Below are 19469 nucleotides of genomic sequence, written 5' to 3'. Positions count from 1 at the left end.
ACCATGCTACGGCAATTGGGACACTTGAGCGGCAGGCGAAGTGGCCGCCAGATAGAGAAATTAGTGGAGAGTTGGAGCACATTGTCCAGACATGCTTTGCAGAAGGTGTGGGAGCAGGGTAGTACTCGTGGATCGTTAAAGAGGGAATAACATACGGAGCATGTCAAATCCTCCTCCAAATTCTCCATAATCACGATAACCAGTGGGCTACTGGTGCCAATGTCCTGAGAAAACACCTCCTGAAACCCAGAAAGAAGAATCCAATCTTGGTCCTTCATTCATTTTCTATATTAGGAAACACATTTATGAGTTTGAGACTAACACCAATGCTCTAAAATCATAGAGCTGTGAATGCTAGCATAACAGTGATGAAAATTTAAGCCTGTGTTAATTTAGAGGACTAAACGGACCCCTGCGTACGTTTATTAACGAGACAGAAGATTTGTGTTATTTCTGAGCATCTAAACAATCTGACATGACAGCAATCGTGTTGTCTCCTTACTGTTAAAAGCTATTTTAGTACAGTGTTGTGTTTGCAGTTTGAGGTCTGCTCGGTTAGTACTATGCTGTAATTACACTTGCAGTCCCTGGTAATAAAATTCGATTAGAATTTTTTAAATCCTGAACTACTATGAAATTTCGGTGCAAGCCATACTCAGATTATTCATCATGTGGTTTACTGAACACTGAAGTGCTAATTCAATACTATTATCTATCTATAATTTAAACTAAATTACCCCCAGCAGATTATAAGCAATTACATCTGTTCAACATCATACATTTGGTTGTCAGTAAAACTGCAGGACATGTGAAGATGAATACTGCGATTATATTGCTACACCGGGGGATCGGTCTTAAAAAAATATTAAAACAATCCTGTACGTGAGCCGCAATCTGCATTCGTTTGAATTTATGTACTCAGTTCTCCTTCATCCTGGTGTTAATTCTTTAGCCAGGGAACAACTGGCAAGGGGGCAGATACAGTATATACTCTGGAAATAATATACTATACTTGATATACCTTCACCACAGCAGATGTCTGCGCAGAGCTCACATCATCATCAAGGACACTTCACATCCCAGTCACAAACTGTTTAACCTCCTTCCATCAAGAAGGAGATACAGGAACATACACACCAGAACCAGCAGGTTCAGGGACAGCTTTTTTCCATCCGCCATCACACTACTGAACTCTACACTACACCGTTAGAACACTGTAAAAATACTGTATATAACTTCTGTACAATTATACATACATCTGCACTATTTTATTCATGTGCATCTTATAGCCTTATATTTATTTAATACACATATATATATATATATATATATATATATATATATATATATATTACATACTGTACATATGTTTACATATACAGTATATCTGCACTTGTCTATTTACACAATTGCATCTCTTTACACTCCTGGTTGATGCCAAACTGCATTTCGTTGCCGTGTACCTGAATTATGCAATGACAGATTTCTATCTATCCATCTATGATCTCTCCTGTAGGTGTAAATGTATAAATGAAGGTAAACAAACCCAATAATTTTGTTCCTCTATTACAACTTAAACATTCAGTGTAAAAAAAACATTCAGCTTTAAGCTTCAGGTCGATGTTACATTTAAAGAACAACTGGATTCTGTCCTATTAGATCAAATGAACTGGTGGGGTTTGTTTACAGTCTGTTTCCCGAGTCACCCTTGTACGTAACCCACAGATAAACACCACTACTACCCTGTTGGTGCCGTGACCAAAACATCTAAAACAACGTGGAAGTGAGATCGAGCGTTAGGCGGAAGTGACGTAGGGCCATTCCCGTCATGAAACTCTACCGCTTCCTTGTTATTCAGTAACTGCAGGTGTTATAACGCTTAATTATTGTTTATATACTTGTTCTACACAGACTGCATTAAATAAAGGTGGGTATTATTATTAACAAACAATAAAGCTGCAACTTAAACGTTTGCCATGTCCTGAATATTTCTTATACTAGTTTAGATTTATTAGAAGTAAAGACAATAAAGACAATGCCCGTACTGTACCGGATAGTGTGATTAATATGTGTAAAATATATTTTATTTACCCACCTGAGCAGTAACAACCCCCTGGCGCGTGCTGCTCCTCTCTCACTAACTGCCCGCTGGTGCACAGGGCGCATGCGCGTTTCTAACACTTTCCACCAATCACAGCTTTCTATTTGACGGTTTGAACCAAACGGCAGTTACTGCAGCAGCAGTGTATTTACACGCGGCGCTGTGGCTTAGTTGGTTAAAGCGCCTGTCTAGTAAACAGGAGATCCTGGGTTCGAATCCCAGCAGTGCCTTTCAAGACCCCATATGTGTAAGAGGGTTGTTTTGAGTACAATCCAGTGATTCATGACCATCTCTCATCACCAGCAGGACATGGATATCAGAAACACCTCCATAAAGCGTGTGCCATTACTTCTAAAACCTTCCAATAAAGGAAGAGAGAATTTACAATAGTTTACAGCTAACGTCACAGCTTCTTGGTAAAACTTTGAATTGAAGACATTTCATTCTTTTAACATTCAACATTCGGTTTAGTCAAAAATGATCAATGTTTAAGCACAATTCACACGGTCTAAGTTCACCAATGTAACGTCCAATGAATCACACATCAGGTTTTACACAAATTTTCCTGTTAAATTTTGTTTTCCATGCAACATCAGCCATTTATTTATCCAGGGTAATTTTATTAATTTTATAATTAATAGTAATTTTTTAATCATTTAATAGGTAAGAGTCTCGGTGGAAAGGTCCCACGATGATCTATGAGTTGTGGTGCTGTGGCTTAGTTGGTTAAAGCGCCTGTCTAGTAAACAGGAGATCCTGGGTTCGAATCCCAGCAGTGCCTTTAGTACTGTGTCTTTAAACATTCTCTATGGAAGAAAATGTATTGTAAATACTAGGACTAATGCAAACTAGACAAAAATAATGATGAGGTCTAAGTTAATAAACAAAGTGACAAAATGTGCAGGTCTTGCCATCTAACTTCAGCTTTTAATACAATAATTCCAGAAATTCTCCACTACAAACTCCTAAAGCTCACTATACCCTCTACCATCTGTCAGTGGATCACCAGCTTCCTGACAGGCAGGAAACAACAGGTAAGACTAGACAGTATTCAGACAATCAGCACTGGCGCTCCTCAGGGGTGTGTCCTCTCCCCACTGCTATTCTCCCTCTATACTATTGATTGCACTTCAAGTGACCCAACTTTTAAACTCCTGAAATTTGCAGATGATACTGTGCTAATCTGTCACATCCGAGATGACGACGAGTCTGCATAGCAACAGGAGGTGAAGCGCCTGGTGCTACAATGCAGTCAGCCCTGTGTCATCTGTGGAGGCCTTCAAGTTTTGGGGCACTACATTTCCCAAGACTTGAAATGGAAGTGCAATATAAACTTCCCATCAAAAAGGCCCACCAGAGGATGTACTTTCTACGTCAATTAAGGAAGTTTGGTCTGCCACAGGAGCTGTTGTTGCTGTTCTACACTGCAGTCATTGAATCTGTCCTGTGCACATACATCACCATCTGGTTTGGTGCAGCTACAAAACAGAACAGAAACAGACCACAATGCACAGTAAAAACAGCAGAAAAATAATTGGTTCCCCCCTGCCCACCCCCAGGACCTGTTCGATACAGGAACCAGAAAATGGGCAGGAAAAAATCACCACTGACCCTTCACACTCTGGACACAAGCTCTTTCAGCTCATCCCTTCTCTCAGGCGCTACAGAACTTTGCTTACCAAAATGCCAGACACAGGAACAGTTTCTTTCCCCAGACAATCACCCTGATTAACAACTCACCGTAATTATATTCCCTGCTTCATATCTATAAGTACTGCATTATCAGAACTGTCAGTCATCACATCATCCGTATACGTTACACACTTCTGCTGCTGTATATTGCAAAAAAGCACAATACTGCACAATATTGTTATTTACACTACCATGCACTTCTCACACTTTTTGTACATAACTGAGCCATATATTCTGTATTCATATTTAATACTCACACTGTCTATATTGTCTCACATTGTCTGTCTTGTCTTGTACAGTCCAAGCTAAATGTATAGTATAGTGTTATTTATGTCTGTACATTTGAGTGTCACAAACGGCTGGAACCAAATTCATTGTGTGTTTGAACACACTTGGCCAATAAACCTGATTCTGATTCTGATAGTTATCCATATCTGATATATGGTGAGTTGGATTGATTGAGCACTGTAGGTCTGTACGGAGTATTAAGTATGACAAATTGTTCCTAAAGTCTCCATACAGAGACACGATTACAATGTCTTTGCAAGCACACACACGGTTATCTCACACACTCATGATGATCTGCTGGTATGAAACCGTAATGTAATTGCTCTTCGGATGTGATCTTTGAATGAACTCTGCACGGTATCTAAATCCTTTAGATGTACATATAGAATAAAAACAAGTAGTAACGTGCAGAACTAGTTTGTTCTGAGATACAGTGGAAAGGTGAGATAACCATCTAAGGCATTGTGTTGCTATGGCTTAGGCTTCTGCTTAGCAAACAAGAGCTCCTGAGTTGGAATGTCAGCAGCACCACTGAATCCATGTTTTTTTTAGACGAGTCGAGTTTTTCTCAAAGAACGGACATAGTAGGTTTTTAAGGAGTAACTCAAAATGGTTAATGTCCCTGCAGAGCCGATCGGCCCTATACGCTCACTACGCAAGTTGCGTAGGGCCCCGCAAATTACACAAGGCCCTGCCTCCCCTGCCTCATTTTACAGCGCGTGTTAATTTTACTGTGTAGATGACAATATGAAGCGGAGCTATCCATCTGGCCATGAAAAGAGAAAAAGGAAACAAAATGAGAGTGAAATTCGAGAAAAGGAATCAGGTAAACTTGTGTTCTCTTCAAGTTTGATGTCAGCAAGAGCAAATAACAATAAAGTTAAGTTGATGTGATTCTGTCTCTAGTCTCTATCTGACTAGCTAAATTAGCTGTGCAGTGCTGATAGTGCATCTCTTGGCCTGTCTGTCACACAACAATTTATTGCGTGAACATTCGCGTGAATAAACGCCCAAAGGCAACAGTGTTTATAAACGGCAGCTCGATAACCGTGCCGCGCGTGAACATGCGTTCATATGCGCGTGCAATCGTGCACGAAATGACACGCGCGCTTTACAGCAGCAACATCTGTGTGGGGACCAGTACAAAAAGTAGCGTGATAGCACTCTTAAATGACAATGTTTATAGTATGGATTTTTGATATATTTAATAATTCAGTTTTCAATACTTAAAATGTAAATATTAAGAGTGTGATTTCTAGTAGTAACCATATTTTTGATATCAGGAATTACATTTAAATTCAATTGCTAATATTCAACTCAAAATTCTATTTAAAATATTCCATTCAATAAAGATTTGTTTATACGTCATTTAATTCTTATTGTTTTACTCTTTGACCGAGAGATGGAGTAAACTTTTTTAAAAGGAGGGAGTTTTGTAGTGGGAGCAGTGGGGTGTCAAGTGTGAATGTGTGGCAAGTGGTTTACAGTACATGGCTCATGGGTCAAGTAGAAGGGCCCCTTAGCAGAATTTTGCTTAGGGCCCCAGGGAGGTCAGGATCGGCTCTGTGTCCCTGCATGAAGTGCACACTGTCTTCTAGCTGTTGTAAGCTTTATTTACGCTATCTAACGAGAAATTTCACGTCTTTAGGGACGTAATGACATGAGTGTGAAAAAGAGTGCTGATGAATACACTACAAGGCGCTGTGGCTTAGTTGGTTAAAGCGCCTGTCTAGTAAACAGGAGATCCTGGGTTCGAATCCCAGCAGTGCCTTGCTACATGGGTCTGGTCAGACAGACTCCTTTTCTCTGGGTGAAAAGACCACATTACTGCTAGTTCTACTCTCTAACTTCACCAGTGTAGCAGATAATTGGTTCAAACACTCTCTCACTATTGGGTCTAAAGCTTTGTGTTCTGTACGGGACACTGGATTGTTCACATCCCAGGAAACTGGAGCCCAAAACCTAATGCTTTATTCATAAGCTCTTTTTCGTGTGGGAGCACAAATACACTTTACACACCTTTGGGGCAGTGGCATGCTGTCTAATTTTAGTCCTGTGAAAACCATAAGTCTCCCTGATGTGTAAAGTCAAGGTGCTAAGCTGTGTTTAGTTTATTTTCCCGCTGCAACGTATGAACCCTGATGTAACTTTAGCCCTGATGAGGACAAACAGGTGGCAACATAGAAACCTAACCTAATCACAAGGGCAGTTCAAAAAAAGGGATTACTATCTACACAGAAATGTACAGGTCGGTTAAATCCTGCGTTCAACTACTTGTACTAGCAGCAACTTGGAAATATTGCGGATATAGAAACGGCTTGCGAAAGCATGCTGCTTGAGCGAATACCCGGCTGTATGAAGACGGCAAGAACCCCGTGCAATTCCCTTTCTTTTTTTACCAGGTTGAAAGCTTTATAAAACGCTGCAGCTGCATTAAAATAAAAATGACAGAAAGCTCGGACACTTGCTGTAATTTGTGTGTCGTTACGAATAGTGGAAACGCTTGTGAATCTTTCACGCTCACTAATTAGCGAAGAATTTGGCAAAACAAAATAAACCGCTCTTTCGAAGGGATGTTTGCATCCCGATAAAAACGATCAGAAATTAGAAAGAGCTCCTTGTGGAGTCTTTTACTGAAGCACTCGCATCGAACCTCAGACGGAATCACAGATAATTGTTATAGCGTATTTCAATCCTTCTAAGAGAAGATCTCCATGTTATCAGCTTATGTTAAGTTAAAATAAGCTTTAGGAAGTTAGTAAAGATATTTATAAAATCCTCTCTTAAAGGGTTAAATAATTCTCAGGTTCACCAACTAGAGATATTTGGGTTCAAATGTCAACTCAGGTAAACAGTGAGATCGTCTCTACAATGAAGTAGCCTACCAGTCGACAAGGGCTTAGGAATGACAGTCAAAAGAGGCTTATTACAGCCAATAGCAGTGCTCAGATAGAAACCTGAGAACTTGACGTGTGTGTGTGTGTGTGTGTAACTTTCTACACTTTCCTTTATCACTCACCTTCTGTTGCTATGGAAATTCCTGCATTGATAACTCTGCCCTAGTCTTACCCTTGATTCAGTGGATGTGACCTGGACACTAGTGCTGTAGCCAAGAACTGCTTCTGTAATTATAAAGACTGCCAGAACACTTTCTAAACACTTTCCTTTAGATGCTTAACATCCTCTAGGAAACACATTGTATATCCTCATATTACTCTACTACACCTACTCTTCTATAAACTCACTCGTCGGTGTCACACAGAAGAGACGCTGCATCCTCTTCGGCGTTCGTTCCTCGTGCCGCGTCCGTGCCGCTCGCCTCTGACTCACTAACGCACATCTGGGTTTCTATAAACCTGTAACGTCTATCGTTAAGTGTCATACAAATAAAACTATTGGAAATAATTAAGCAATTTAACAAATTCGGTCGGAAAGTAATAATAACACGAAGGAGAAAAAAAACGGATGGTTTCAATATTTATTTCATCAAAGAATCTTAGCCTGCAGTCATACGGTCAACAGGTTAAGCATAATCATCTAATTTGTAATGTTTTCCCCATTTTTGCTAATGCTGCACATATGAAATCGCATCTTTGAGGAATGCTGCTCATACACCCTAATAGTCCAACAGAAGGTTATGACCACAAAGAGTAATCCGTGTCTACGGCGTGAAATTTTAAACACAAAAAATAAAGAAAAACGAAGGACTCAGAAGGGAAAAAGGACAATATCGTATACTCGAGAACATCACTGTTTTGTTCATGCATTTTTTTCTTCTCTCCTTTTACTTGTGCTCTAGAAAGAAGGCACCAGACAGCAGTCTGAAGAACACCAGAGATTTCAGGGAGCTGGAGCGTTGTCACGCTACGAAAAATCGTCTTCTCCCAAAAAGCCCCAAAAACACCCCAAAATAAGAGGCAGGTCATTTATTTCAAAATCATTGAAACTATCATGAAGGATTAACACCTCTAATGTGGATTGACATTAATTAGGACTATCTATATATACACACATGTTAAAAAAAAAAAAAGGAATTGTAATTGTATTATGCATATAGTTTGACGGGACAGTCGTGTCGGCTCTAAATCTGAACTCGTCGCACGCTGTGTTCGGGTGTGTACGCAAAACAGGTTTGGCTGAATCGGGTCAGGTGGCTACTGAGAGTTGAGTAAGGGGTCGGGGGAAAGAGACATGATGTATAAAAAGCCGTTTACAAATAAAAAAGAAGAAGAAGAAGAAGAAAAAAAAAAAAAGAATTTGTTAACAGAAGTAAAAACCTATAAAACTATGTTGCAATTCAGCACAAGTAAAGACCGAAATGTTCACGACTTTACATAAAATGGCCGTTATTTCTCCGTTTATTATCACCAAAGAAGGTGCGAGGGCTCTACTGAGAACCTACAAGGAAAATAAAAACAAATATCATGCAGAAGAGTAATACAGAGTATTGAAAAGTAAGAACGGGAGCTTGCAACCGGTTCAAAACAAAAAAACAAAACAAAAAAAAACGGCAAAACTACAGTAGTACAGTGGTATTTAGGGACTGTAAGGGTTAAACTGCAGTTCTACACAAACACTGAAAATATATACGGAAGCTAAAAGGAAAAAAAAAAAAAAGAAAAAGAAAAGAAAGTGTAAAACACTGGAGACTAAAAGCAAATCCCAAAAGCTACAGAGTTCATCACTTTTAAACACGGCGGCCCTCCGTTTCTCCACTTAAGAGTCTAGTCCAGTGTCGTTTTATAAAAAGAAAAGAGAACAAAAAAAAACCTGATGTCTTTTTTTTTTTTTTTTGTAATTTCTAAATCATTGCTGTTGCTTGACAAATTTTTTTTTTTAATTATTTTCGAAGTTTTTAATTTTTTCTTCTTTTCTGCTCAACCGCATCACCCTTGCTGTTTACTTCTTTTTTCCTTTATTTGATTTTCCATACTACTTTTGTATTAACGCTCCTTTCGTTATTTTGATGGTGACTCTCCACATGCGTCCACATTCAGCCCTGTCTGACACCCTCCAGTCAGTCACACGCACTCGCACGCTCACTCTCTCACGCACACAAACACACTCATTCGTCTGCTGACTTTGCACAAGTAGCGCAGTCAAGGATCGACGTGCGCCGAAAGTTAGAGATTTCTGAGGTAAGCTCCGCGCCCACGGCCCCAGGTCCATACATTCATACGCAAAAACGGCTCACTCGCACACACCTCTCGCAGCGGGGCCCATTGTGGGGAGGAAAGACGGCAACCGGTGTGTCACCTCCCGCTGTTTGTTTTTGTTTGCTTGTAGATTCTTGTTCAGAGGTTTTGTCTGTTTTCTTGTGTCATTCCCTCCAATTGCTTGGTTGCAACATCGTTTCGTCTCGTTTTTGTTTTGTTTGTTTGTTGTGCCGATTTGCTTTTGTTCTCGTTTGGTAGACACGTCCCGGTTTTGGTGTGACGTTTCACGAAATGTTCTCTGAACGCATTCGGTGTAGATGGTTGTGTTTTTGCAACATTTAGTAGCCCACTCACTCTCACTCGCACCCACTCGCCGTCACAAACTTCATTTGGACTGGATTCATGCCAGGATGCCAAACGAAATCCACACAATTTCTCTTGGATTAGATGCAGCCATGGATCCCATGAGCCAAGCACAATGGATCTAATTTCTCACATTCGCGCGCTTCTCTCTTTCTCTCCTAATTAATTATTTTTTTTTGTACATGTTAGAGTGCTGCATCGCAAACAAATCTTCAGATTTCAGGTCACCCTTCTAGAACTGGAATCCCTCTGCTGGCACGTTGGCTGATGAATTAAATCCGTACGTTCCACCTTGGATGGCTTCTGGAACCAGACTAGAGTCCTCATCGATCTGTGGAGACATGAACGACGACTCGATTACCGAACCCTTAGTTTCTCTAATGAGTGACATTAAAGTACTTATTTGAAGACTATTATTTTTTAATAGTTTATTAATATCTGATCCCCTCTTATTATACACCTAGACAGGGACCTCGTTAAACAACTGGGTCTGTGATTAATGAAGTAAATCAGAAGAATGATAAATCACTCCTAAATCCTGGGGTACATGCATTAACCCCACATTCATTAACATTGAAGTCTTTCAGATCTCTAAAAGCGATACTTACATCATCGGACGAGAAGAACTGGTCAATGATTTCGTAAGCCAGTTTGTAGATGTCCTCGTTCTCGTGATTCTGTAGCTGTTCGATTTTTTCCAGTCCTGAGCAAAAAAGAACAAGGATAAATTAGATGGATAGATTTAAAACCATTTAAAAACATTCCGTTCAAAAGACCTCGAGTTTATGTGGCATGGATTCATTCGCTGTTACAGAATATTATTCAGCGTCATCCGATGCGTCGGATTTGAGATTTTAAAATGCGACGTGCTCCGGACCGTGCTATTTGTTCCTCACCTCCGCACTCCTCGATCAGGTTTGCGATGGTCTCTGCCTCTTCGTCGGCCATTTTCAGAATATTGCTCAGTCCGTCCAGAACCACCTGCACCACCTGAGCGTCCTTGACTGTCAGTAGGTTACAGAAAGGTGGAATGACCTGCTGCTGGATCAGGTACGCCACCTAGAGAGGAAGAGCGCATTGCTGGAGCTCAATCCCTGTTCCATCAGAACACTTAACACAACATAGATAAAAGGTTTGCAGACACCTGACCATTACATTCTTCTGTGCATGCTGAAATATGGTTGTAATGGTCAACGATTAAACATAAACGACAAACGATTCTCAGTGGCTTACCTGATCTTTTCTGCCACTGATTGTGAGGTTACTGATGGCCCAAGCTGCCTCTTTCTGAGTGCCGAAGTCTCCCTGTGATGGCAAATTACAAATTAGACCTTTATAGTAACTGAATGTTACGTGTTTTAACGCAACACATGGACATACCTAGAAAATATGTATGTATATATATATATATATATATAAAAAGCTGAACGAATAAAGATACAGGCACCTTGTCGAGCAGATGGATGATCATGGGCACCAGACTGGCATCGATAACAGCCTGGACCTGCTGCTGATTCCCAGCTGTGATATTGGACAAGAACCACACTGCCTCCTGGAAGAGAGATATTAATTCAGGTTACTGGATTGTAGACATAATGGTGCGTAATTGTTCTGTTCAAGCTTCTAACGTTTAGAAGGACGGCATTGGATCAGAATGCAGGAAGCTGTGAGAGAAGTCACAACCCCTGAGCGAGACAGCGGCACTTTTGGCGCTATGGATGGGGGCAGTTTTGAGGCTTTAATCATCAGCCCGATCACAGTATAGCCTCTGTTTAAGTGATGAGCCTCAGATGCACTCCTTTTTCTGCAGTGACTCAGTGGTCTTAAGTGCTCCCAGTCCATCAGCTGAACAAACCAAACACACACACAAAAAAAACTCCTTACCCACCCTTTAAACACTGCATACCATCCTGCTGTGAACCATAAAACTAAACCCTAACCTGACAGCTCTAGATCTATATAGCTCAGGTGCCTTCATCCAGAGATCTTCATCCAGGGTGTCACTTACTTCTGATACATGTATTAAAGCTAATCAAAGTCACACACACAAGTGCCGAGTCTCCGATATCATCATTTCCGATACCGTATCTGAGACAAACACGAAGACTGAAATGTCTTTATGCAAATAGGTGTTCAAATATAACCCAATAAACAAATAGCCACTAAAAATGGGTGTGTACCTTGTTTATTTTTTCCTTGGGGTGCGTGAGCAAGGAAGGGAAGTGACCGAGGGCATCGCAGTTCAGCACCACCTGTGTTTGTTCGTCTGTGCCGGTCACGATGTTCCCCACTGCACGCAAAGCTGCAGTCTAAAAAAAAAAAAAAAAAAAAAAAGAGAGAAAGACATTTAGGAGAAAACATTTAGCCTCTGAAACGCTCACTTTTCAATACCGCCCTATTTTCTCATCAACTTGACGACCTGTATTTCAATTTTGACTGCTTATAGTTGATCTATAAATAAAATAAGGGACTCGTTTGTTTCCTGGATTCTCCACAACGTTGACCTGTGACTCGTTAATAAAAATGAGCATCAAAAGGTACACCGATAAAGCAATGAGCTCTTATCTGTCAAGACTATTATTATTATTATTTGCCGATGCACTTAACTCACCTGAACTTTGACCTCCTGGTGGCTAAGGAGGGGCACCAGGTGAGGAACAATGCCAGAGTCAATGACCATCTGGATCTGCTCATTGCCAGCATCGGTCAGATAAGACAAAGCCCACACTGTGTCCACAAGGATCTGCCCAATCACAACACATCTTATATTACACTCGGTGTAACAAAATAATGCACAGATACATGCAGGGATACACGCAGACACGTAAGATTGGACAAAACGACAACGTTCGGCGTATGGATCGGGACACAGAACTTACATTGACATCTGTGTGATGAATCAGGACACACAGGGCAGGCAGAATCTGTGCAAATTTAAAAAAAAATATATATATATATATAAATAACCACAATACAGAAAGCATTAAAATATTTATGCATTTCAATCCTATGCAAATATTCTTCCTGTCGAATATATTTTATTCAGCATTAAATTTATCTTAAAATGTAATGAGTAGCTGCCTGCGGCCACCCCAGACGTACCTCCTGAATGGTCTCCATGGGTGGAGGGGGATCCTTGTGACGGCACAGGTTTACCATGACCCAGGTGACGTTGCGCAGGAAGGTTATGGGAATGGATGGGCTGATGAAGGACAGCAGAGGCTTGACAACACCAAGGCTGATTACATAGTCCCTGCACTGGGGTCCATCACCTAGGAGAACGTAACACTTGAATCAGCCCAGTGGTGCTTACTAAAACACACCTCTTGAGCATCTTGCAGAAGTTAAAACCTTGTGTTTAACTGCCAGGTTTAAAAGTATTAGCATTTGTATGATTGTGAGCCAAATAGCTACGGAACGTCGGTTTGGCAGCTTGGGTTCGTTTCTCTCTGGAGAAACGGCTTACAGCGATATTAGACAACGTGTACAAATATTACTTTAGGCTTCGGAACGCAACATGCTTCAGATTAACGGTTATGGTTTGTCTATTAATTCAGTCATTTTGTACTTTACCTGAGCTTCTCATATAAGCTAAAATATTTGTCCCAGAAAACAGTACAGAATTTCTGCTGAAATAAAAGCGAAAGGAATTTGAAAGGGTTTTCCCCAAAATGTTGCACAACTGAGAAAGTTCATGAAGAGACGGGTGGCTCACAGACACAGGTGGTGAACCCTGGGACTTACCGATAATGTTGCCCAAAGCCCACACCGCTTGCTCACACACATTCTGGTGAGGAGAGTGGAGCAGCCTTAGGAACAGGGGAACTGCATCTGTGTGTGGAGGGAGAGAGAGAAAAAGAGAGAGAGAGAGAAAGAGAGAGAATGAATGACTCAGACATTTCTGTCTCTCACAAGGATGAGTCATATCAGGCAAACACTGTAAAAAATAAAATCTTTCAAAACTCCCCAAAACTCTGATCACCACCATAAATTTATCAGTGTAACAAAAAAAGCTGAGTTAAGCCAAACACAACACAAAATGTTGCATCAGATAACACATTTATGCAAAACATTAATGAAGAAAAAAGAAAGAAAGAAAGAAAATGCACTTACTGGACTGCACCACTGCTTGTGTTTGCTCCGAGGTGCCTGAAGCGATGTTGGTCAAAGCCCAGGCTGCCTCGAACTGCAGAGATGGACTTTAGGACAAAAAGGCAAAAGGTTCAGTGCTCTGAATTTACAAAAGAGCTATATATACACATTATGTGTGTGTGTATTTTTTTATATATATATATTGAGGATAAAATAAAAAAGACAAGGTTATAGTCTTACTTGTCATCTCTATCTAGGCAGTGCACAAGAATAGGCAGAATACCAGACTTTATCAGATCATCTATGGGAGGGTTGCGATCACTTGACAGCAGTTTCCTAGGGATCAAATGTAAAGTATTGTGAAAGTGCAAAGACTAATCAGCAGACACGCACTTTATTAGCATGAACCTTACAAAGAGATTTGTACTCAAAGCACCACTTACAAGGTAAGGCAATGCCAAAACAAATGCAAAGCAGATTAGTGAATCTGTGCTTCAGTCTGTATTACAATGCAACCGACATCATCACGGGTTGACAAATAACAGATTATGTGTCCGAGCTCTCGGTTTTTCATTTCGTTGCCTTTGGGTCAAGCAGGTTCATGAGACTTTCATGCACCCTATTGCAAAGACAAACTTTTCATTTGATACATGTGCAGTGTACGCTACTCTTTTTTTTTACTAATTTTTAAGTAGTGCTGATGCTAACAGGAACATTTTTTTAATAGACATATTAATCAGTACGAAAGATACTAAATCAGGACTATTAAAAGGTTTGGACACAGTTTAGCAAGCTGTGAAGATGCTAATCAGACCAAAAATGATATTTTTACACACAATGACAGGACACTATAGCTCATAGGTGAAAGATAGATAGATGATAGATGCCAGAATGAGACAACACTGGATCAGGCCACAGTCTGTCAAATACACTTTGGCGCTTTCACTTTTACTTACTGTGCTAACTATTGAATTCGTGACGTCTACAACAGTCATACTTTGATTCATAAACGCAAGTGAAAGTGCGAGAGGAAACAGAGCGGATTCTTTGTAAATCGGTATACAAGCAGCCCTCGGGTGCCTCGCTGGATCTCTCTTACCTGGCAGCCTGCACTGCGCTCAGCTGAATACCCTGGTTGTCACTGGTGGCATTCTGGAAAAGACATGAAGTGAAACGTTAAATAAAAACACTAACAAGACGGCGAAAGGTTACGTTACCGGTTTGCATGTGATCATAAACACCGCCATTCTTCATCAGCACACTGGACTATAATACTTGCATACAATAATAGTACTGAAGCTAATTCCATTTATTTAAATGTGTACTGAAGGGCAGTGTTGCACATTTGAAACATTCACATTAGTGTCTTGTTTAAAGGAAAGAGAGCAAGAGAGAGAGAGAGCGAGAGAGAGACTATATCGGTCACATGAATATTGCATTTTAATTTACAGCAAGCACTTACTTGGACAATTGCCTCCAATGAGGTGTTTTGCTGAAAATAAAAAAAAAATCAGAAAACAGGATAAGCCATAATGATCAGTGCTTGAGGCGACTTAAACAGAAGGTTTTAAACAGCTTTTACCGTCCTGAAATCTCCATCGACGTCGGAGTCGTCGCAGATGTCCTCATGTGGCACGTTCCTCCTCTTCAAGAGGTGCTCGTCCCTCTTATTCTACAAAAAAGTGCAGACGATCAGATGCGCTCAGTGCCACTTGACTCGGGTCTTCCCGTTTTCAGGATATCTGGTTCTACATTGCAATTATACTCCAATGTAACTATCATTCAGTCAGAGGGATATTTGTTTTTGAATTCAGATATATGACAAAGCCTCTGCGGTGAGGGACACGCAACGATCCCACCAAAAAATACGGATCTTTAGATTACAGTTATCCTTGTGCTGCCTTCCATGATAAATATTATGGCAGCACAAAATGCCGCTGACCCAGATAGCCCCAATGCAACAAAGAGGAAGTGTTGATATGTAAACCGCCCTGACAGCAGTACTTGTACCGGGTAATCTTTACAGCCATATATATATATTAAAATGTTGGATTACTTAACAGTGATTGGACAGAAGGAGATCTATATAAATCCTAAGTTTATATTCTAGGGTTAGGGTTAGTAACAACGTACACAGGGACATGTATGGCAAAGTATTGTGAAATCATTAATACGGTCACAAGAGAGAAATGACACTTCTGTACATTTTGTTACTGGAAAAGTAACGTTTTATTCCTGGCATACTGCATAACTGCTATTGGACTCCATGAAATCTACCTTTCTCAGCTCGACGACCACCTCTGTGCGCTGCCTTCTCATCGTCTGTGAAAGAGAAATTGAGATCGATTTCAAAGAGTAAAACAAACAAGCAAAATAAATAAATAAATAAAAATATGAAATTCTCAGAATGCAGGAATGTTGTTCAGACAGAAGCATCAATTGAAGACAATCTATTAGCCAATACTACATGAAGCTTTAACCCACTTATTTATTTATTTCTATTTAACTCTGATGTTCCCACATACACGTCGCTGAAGCAGGCTTGGCAGATCATCTGCACCACGTTTACACTTTTACGCAGACCATTATAAAATTGAAAAGCAGCAAAGTATAAGAAGAATATCAAAAAGTCTACAATCTCAAAACAGAAATAAGTTTGCGAAGACATTTGCAGTACATTCTGGTGCTCTGAACCCTGATTTTTGCCCTTGCAGCATGCGGCACAATGTGTGTGCCGAAGATCATTTTAAGCCAAGACTTGGCTTCGAATGAGCCTAAAAAGACAGATGGTAGATCTGTGTAATGGCTTTATCATCCAAGTGCTCATAGGCTTTATTCTTTTATCTCCAGTTCAAACATCCCCTCCTATAAAGTAAACTGCATAATAAGGTTTAAGACATGAAGTTAATCTTGATAACCTTAGATCTTAGGTATCATTTAAGGTCAATAACTAGCTTGCACCTAGTAAACGCGCAAATAAACAGATTTACCGTTCTTCTGCATTTCCTCTGGCAATTTTTTGAAAATGATCATCATGAACTGATGTTTCTTTATATTTAACCCAAATAACTGTTTTCTCTATGTTCATGAACACAGACCTCTCGGAAATGCAGTGATCACTCAAGGGACAACACCAAACACAAATTCAGAAATGTTGCCTGAATCCGTAACTTACGTAACAGGATCGCAACACCACCTTGATACGATCGAGTGTCTCAGCTGAGGAGGAAGTGACCCGTTCACAAATCTAATCAGCTGATTATTTATGTTAATTTATATACGGGTAAACAAAAGATTGACCAAGTGGTTTAACTTGAAACGATAACTACGGGTTTCACCGCCGCCCCATGCAGGTCGTTAAGTGGTAGCAATCACTGCTCTGTGACTAAACGGGTGCCAAGTAACGTTAGAGAACATGCACGACAACGTGTCTAATCCTGAAGACCTTTTTGCATGGCTGGAAATAAAAAGAATAAAACGGGGACATCGTGCCCTAGTTTGTGTGCTTTATGTAGGCTCAAAAATGTGATCATGGATAACCAAGTTCAGACAGTTTGTTAATGTCCCCACAACTTCGCATTGATCATTGTGACATTTTCCTTTGCACTAGGAACTCAGATAGTGTGTGTGGAGTTACCAAAAAGTGTTAAAAACACATCATATCAGTGCTGAATCTAATCAAATCAAACTGGTGATTTGTGTACAAGCTGAATACAGAAAACAGCAAAAGGTTTAGCAAGGTCCTCTTTTCTGGATGAGCTGGTGATGGGGACAGAGAATTGTAGGGGTATATTTAAACAATAATATTTTATGCATTGACACATAGATGACCAGCCCAAATGGCATAAAAACTAAATCTCTTCTCAATTAACCTGAGACGTTCCAGTGTCCCACATCATCAGTGTCCCTTTCCAACATTATAGATCATTCAGTAGCTCTAGAAATAAACCAGAACAAATTCTACCGTACTTGGAACGGATAATTTGCATCCATATTCGTTCTCAAAACAAAGAACGCACACACCGACATTAAAGCAATAACCATCCCAGTGCACATTAATGATTGAGGGGTGGGACATAAATGTCCTATAGAGTATTTGATTGGATGAACATAAGACTAGTACAAGATGAGTAATAACTTTATAAAAAAAAAAGTAAAACGTTCATGTTTTGGGGGTATTATATATTTAAACCCTTGTCGGTGTCTAACAATTAAAGGACAGGTACGAAAGACTGGTTTAAACATCAGCAGCACTTTGCACACAAGAGGACATTCTGTTCCCAAAAAGGAAAAGAAAGACGAATGAGATTCAGTCGCGGTATTTGGACATGATGTGGTGGATATTAAACCAGCACGACTTTCTATCTGAAGTAGAAGTGTCTTTAGTCATTTCTTCATCCAGAACACTTTCCTGTTCCGTTTTTAAAACACAAGACTGTAGAACCATCTAGAATCCGCGTGATCCAGTAAATAAATACTGTTTTTAATCCACGCCTTAATGTCGTGGACATTTTGTCATGTGTGTTTCTTTCTTTCTTCCACACCAAACGCTTTCCGAGACGGTTAATGAACGATACTAGGTACAAAACCACGACCAATGCGGTAGCGAGCTAACGAGTTGCTAACCTGGTTAGCTAGTTAGTCAGGACTTAAACAACCCTAACACGCTGATCTTTAATTTTTTTCGAGAATTTAATAAGTTAGGTCAAAACATCAGCGTAACTAATGAGTTTTGGTTTCTATCTTGTGAAATAGCAGGTTTTTACATAATGTTAGCCAAGACGTAGCTGTGCTACATTGCTAATTCGGGCCACTCAAGCTATGCTAACTTTAGCTGTTTCAGGGCTGATTATTTATCGTAGGCCAAAAGAACGTTGAACGCTAAACGGACACAACGGGAACTTTAAATGTGATAGTTTATCAAGAATAAACTAGTTAAAACTGCGGTTATTAGTTTGTTTAACTTCTTGCTCGTGAAAAAAACGTCTCATATTGGAATAAAATACTAATTAAACACGCTAACGCTAGGAGTTAGCATGCTAAATCTGGCTAATCAGAACAAAACGTGAAAACAAGTAAAAGCCGCACTAATAATACACTAACACGTCACATCCCAGTACACGTTTAGTACATAATAAATAGATTGTAGTTTTTTAAATATATTTATATAAATGTGGGGATTTGAACCTTCGTGCTAAGGGAAAGGGTTAGCGACATGCTAACTAGCATAACGGTTTCAGCTGAATCACAAGGTTTCGGAGATTATTACAGCTTATAAACATTTCTAAAAGTAACAAGTTGGTCAGAAAGTGTGAATAAACGCAGATGTGAGCTGATGTAAAGGCGTTAATCGGCTGTAATTGTGACCGACGTCACAACCCGCAGCACGACGACGCGTTACGGCTCCGTTTAACTCACTTACCTCCAAATCGCGACCTTTATTTTTAAAGTTTTTCAGTCGCTGGTTGTCCAGTTTCTCGTTGTCGTTCATGTTTGCTGATATATAGCTATAGATTAAGAGGAAAATTAGGGAAATTTCTCTTCGACTATCCTTCACACAGCCCGCTCACTTTACCTCAGCTAAACACCGGACTATTTTTTTCTGCTAACGAGTGATAGCCGCGCGGTGCATGCCGGGAATGCCGGTGGTATGGGTGCAGTCAGAAGCCTTAGGGCGAGTGAGTGTCCCATTCACTTCAATACAAAGTGTCCCAAATGTCTCCCTGCTGCACCATTAAACACCCACATAGGGCCTGGTCCAAATCACACATAGGGAA

General features: G+C 40.2%; 2 protein-coding genes and 3 non-coding genes across 6 annotated transcripts in view; 3 read left to right on the top strand and 2 right to left on the bottom strand.

The window, feature by feature from the left end:
• Positions 1-2154, bottom strand: part of trim59 (tripartite motif containing 59) — a 3488-nt gene extending 1334 nt beyond the window's left edge. Inside the window, exons 1-2 of one of the 2 annotated variants that reach the window (XM_060875048.1) lie at positions 2096-2154; positions 1-285 (exon numbers count right to left, since the gene is read on the bottom strand). The exon at positions 1-285 is cut by the window's left edge and continues 1334 nt beyond it. In XM_060875048.1, coding sequence (XP_060731031.1) covers positions 1-278 — 278 coding nt within the window. In that variant the 5' untranslated portion in view covers positions 279-285; positions 2096-2154. The remainder of the gene's footprint in view (positions 286-2095) is intronic. The other variant, XM_060875050.1, reaches the window with a different exon arrangement.
• A 103-nt stretch (positions 2155-2257) lies between these two features.
• Positions 2258-2331, top strand: trnat-agu (transfer RNA threonine (anticodon AGU)). The gene has a single exon. It is a non-coding gene; the product is annotated as a tRNA-Thr (tRNA).
• Positions 2332-2808: 477 nt separating this feature from the next.
• Positions 2809-2882, top strand: trnat-agu (transfer RNA threonine (anticodon AGU)). Its single transcript has one exon. It is a non-coding gene; the product is annotated as a tRNA-Thr (tRNA).
• Positions 2883-5778: 2896 nt separating this feature from the next.
• On the top strand, positions 5779-5852 carry trnat-agu (transfer RNA threonine (anticodon AGU)). The gene has a single exon. It is a non-coding gene; the product is annotated as a tRNA-Thr (tRNA).
• A 1693-nt stretch (positions 5853-7545) lies between these two features.
• Positions 7546-19355, bottom strand: kpna4 (karyopherin alpha 4 (importin alpha 3)). Its single transcript, XM_060875023.1, has 17 exons — positions 19115-19355; positions 15970-16014; positions 15275-15364; positions 15155-15184; positions 14792-14844; positions 13933-14028; positions 13714-13799; positions 13345-13431; positions 12703-12872; positions 12480-12524; positions 12212-12343; positions 11781-11909; positions 11048-11152; positions 10834-10905; positions 10497-10659; positions 10209-10303; positions 7546-9931 (listed from the first exon to the last, which is right to left on the bottom strand). Exons 1-17 carry the CDS (start codon positions 19181-19183, stop codon positions 9833-9835), a joined length of 1566 nt encoding a protein of 521 aa, XP_060731006.1. The 5' UTR covers positions 19184-19355; the 3' UTR covers positions 7546-9832.
• Between the last annotated feature and the right edge of the window lie 114 nt (positions 19356-19469).

The sequence above is a fragment of the Tachysurus vachellii genome, chromosome 1 (assembly GCF_030014155.1).
Source record: "Tachysurus vachellii isolate PV-2020 chromosome 1, HZAU_Pvac_v1, whole genome shotgun sequence".
NCBI lineage: Eukaryota > Metazoa > Chordata > Actinopteri > Siluriformes > Bagridae > Tachysurus > Tachysurus vachellii.
Note: the sequence above shows the minus strand (reverse complement) of the source record. Positions and strands in the feature narration are given on the sequence as shown.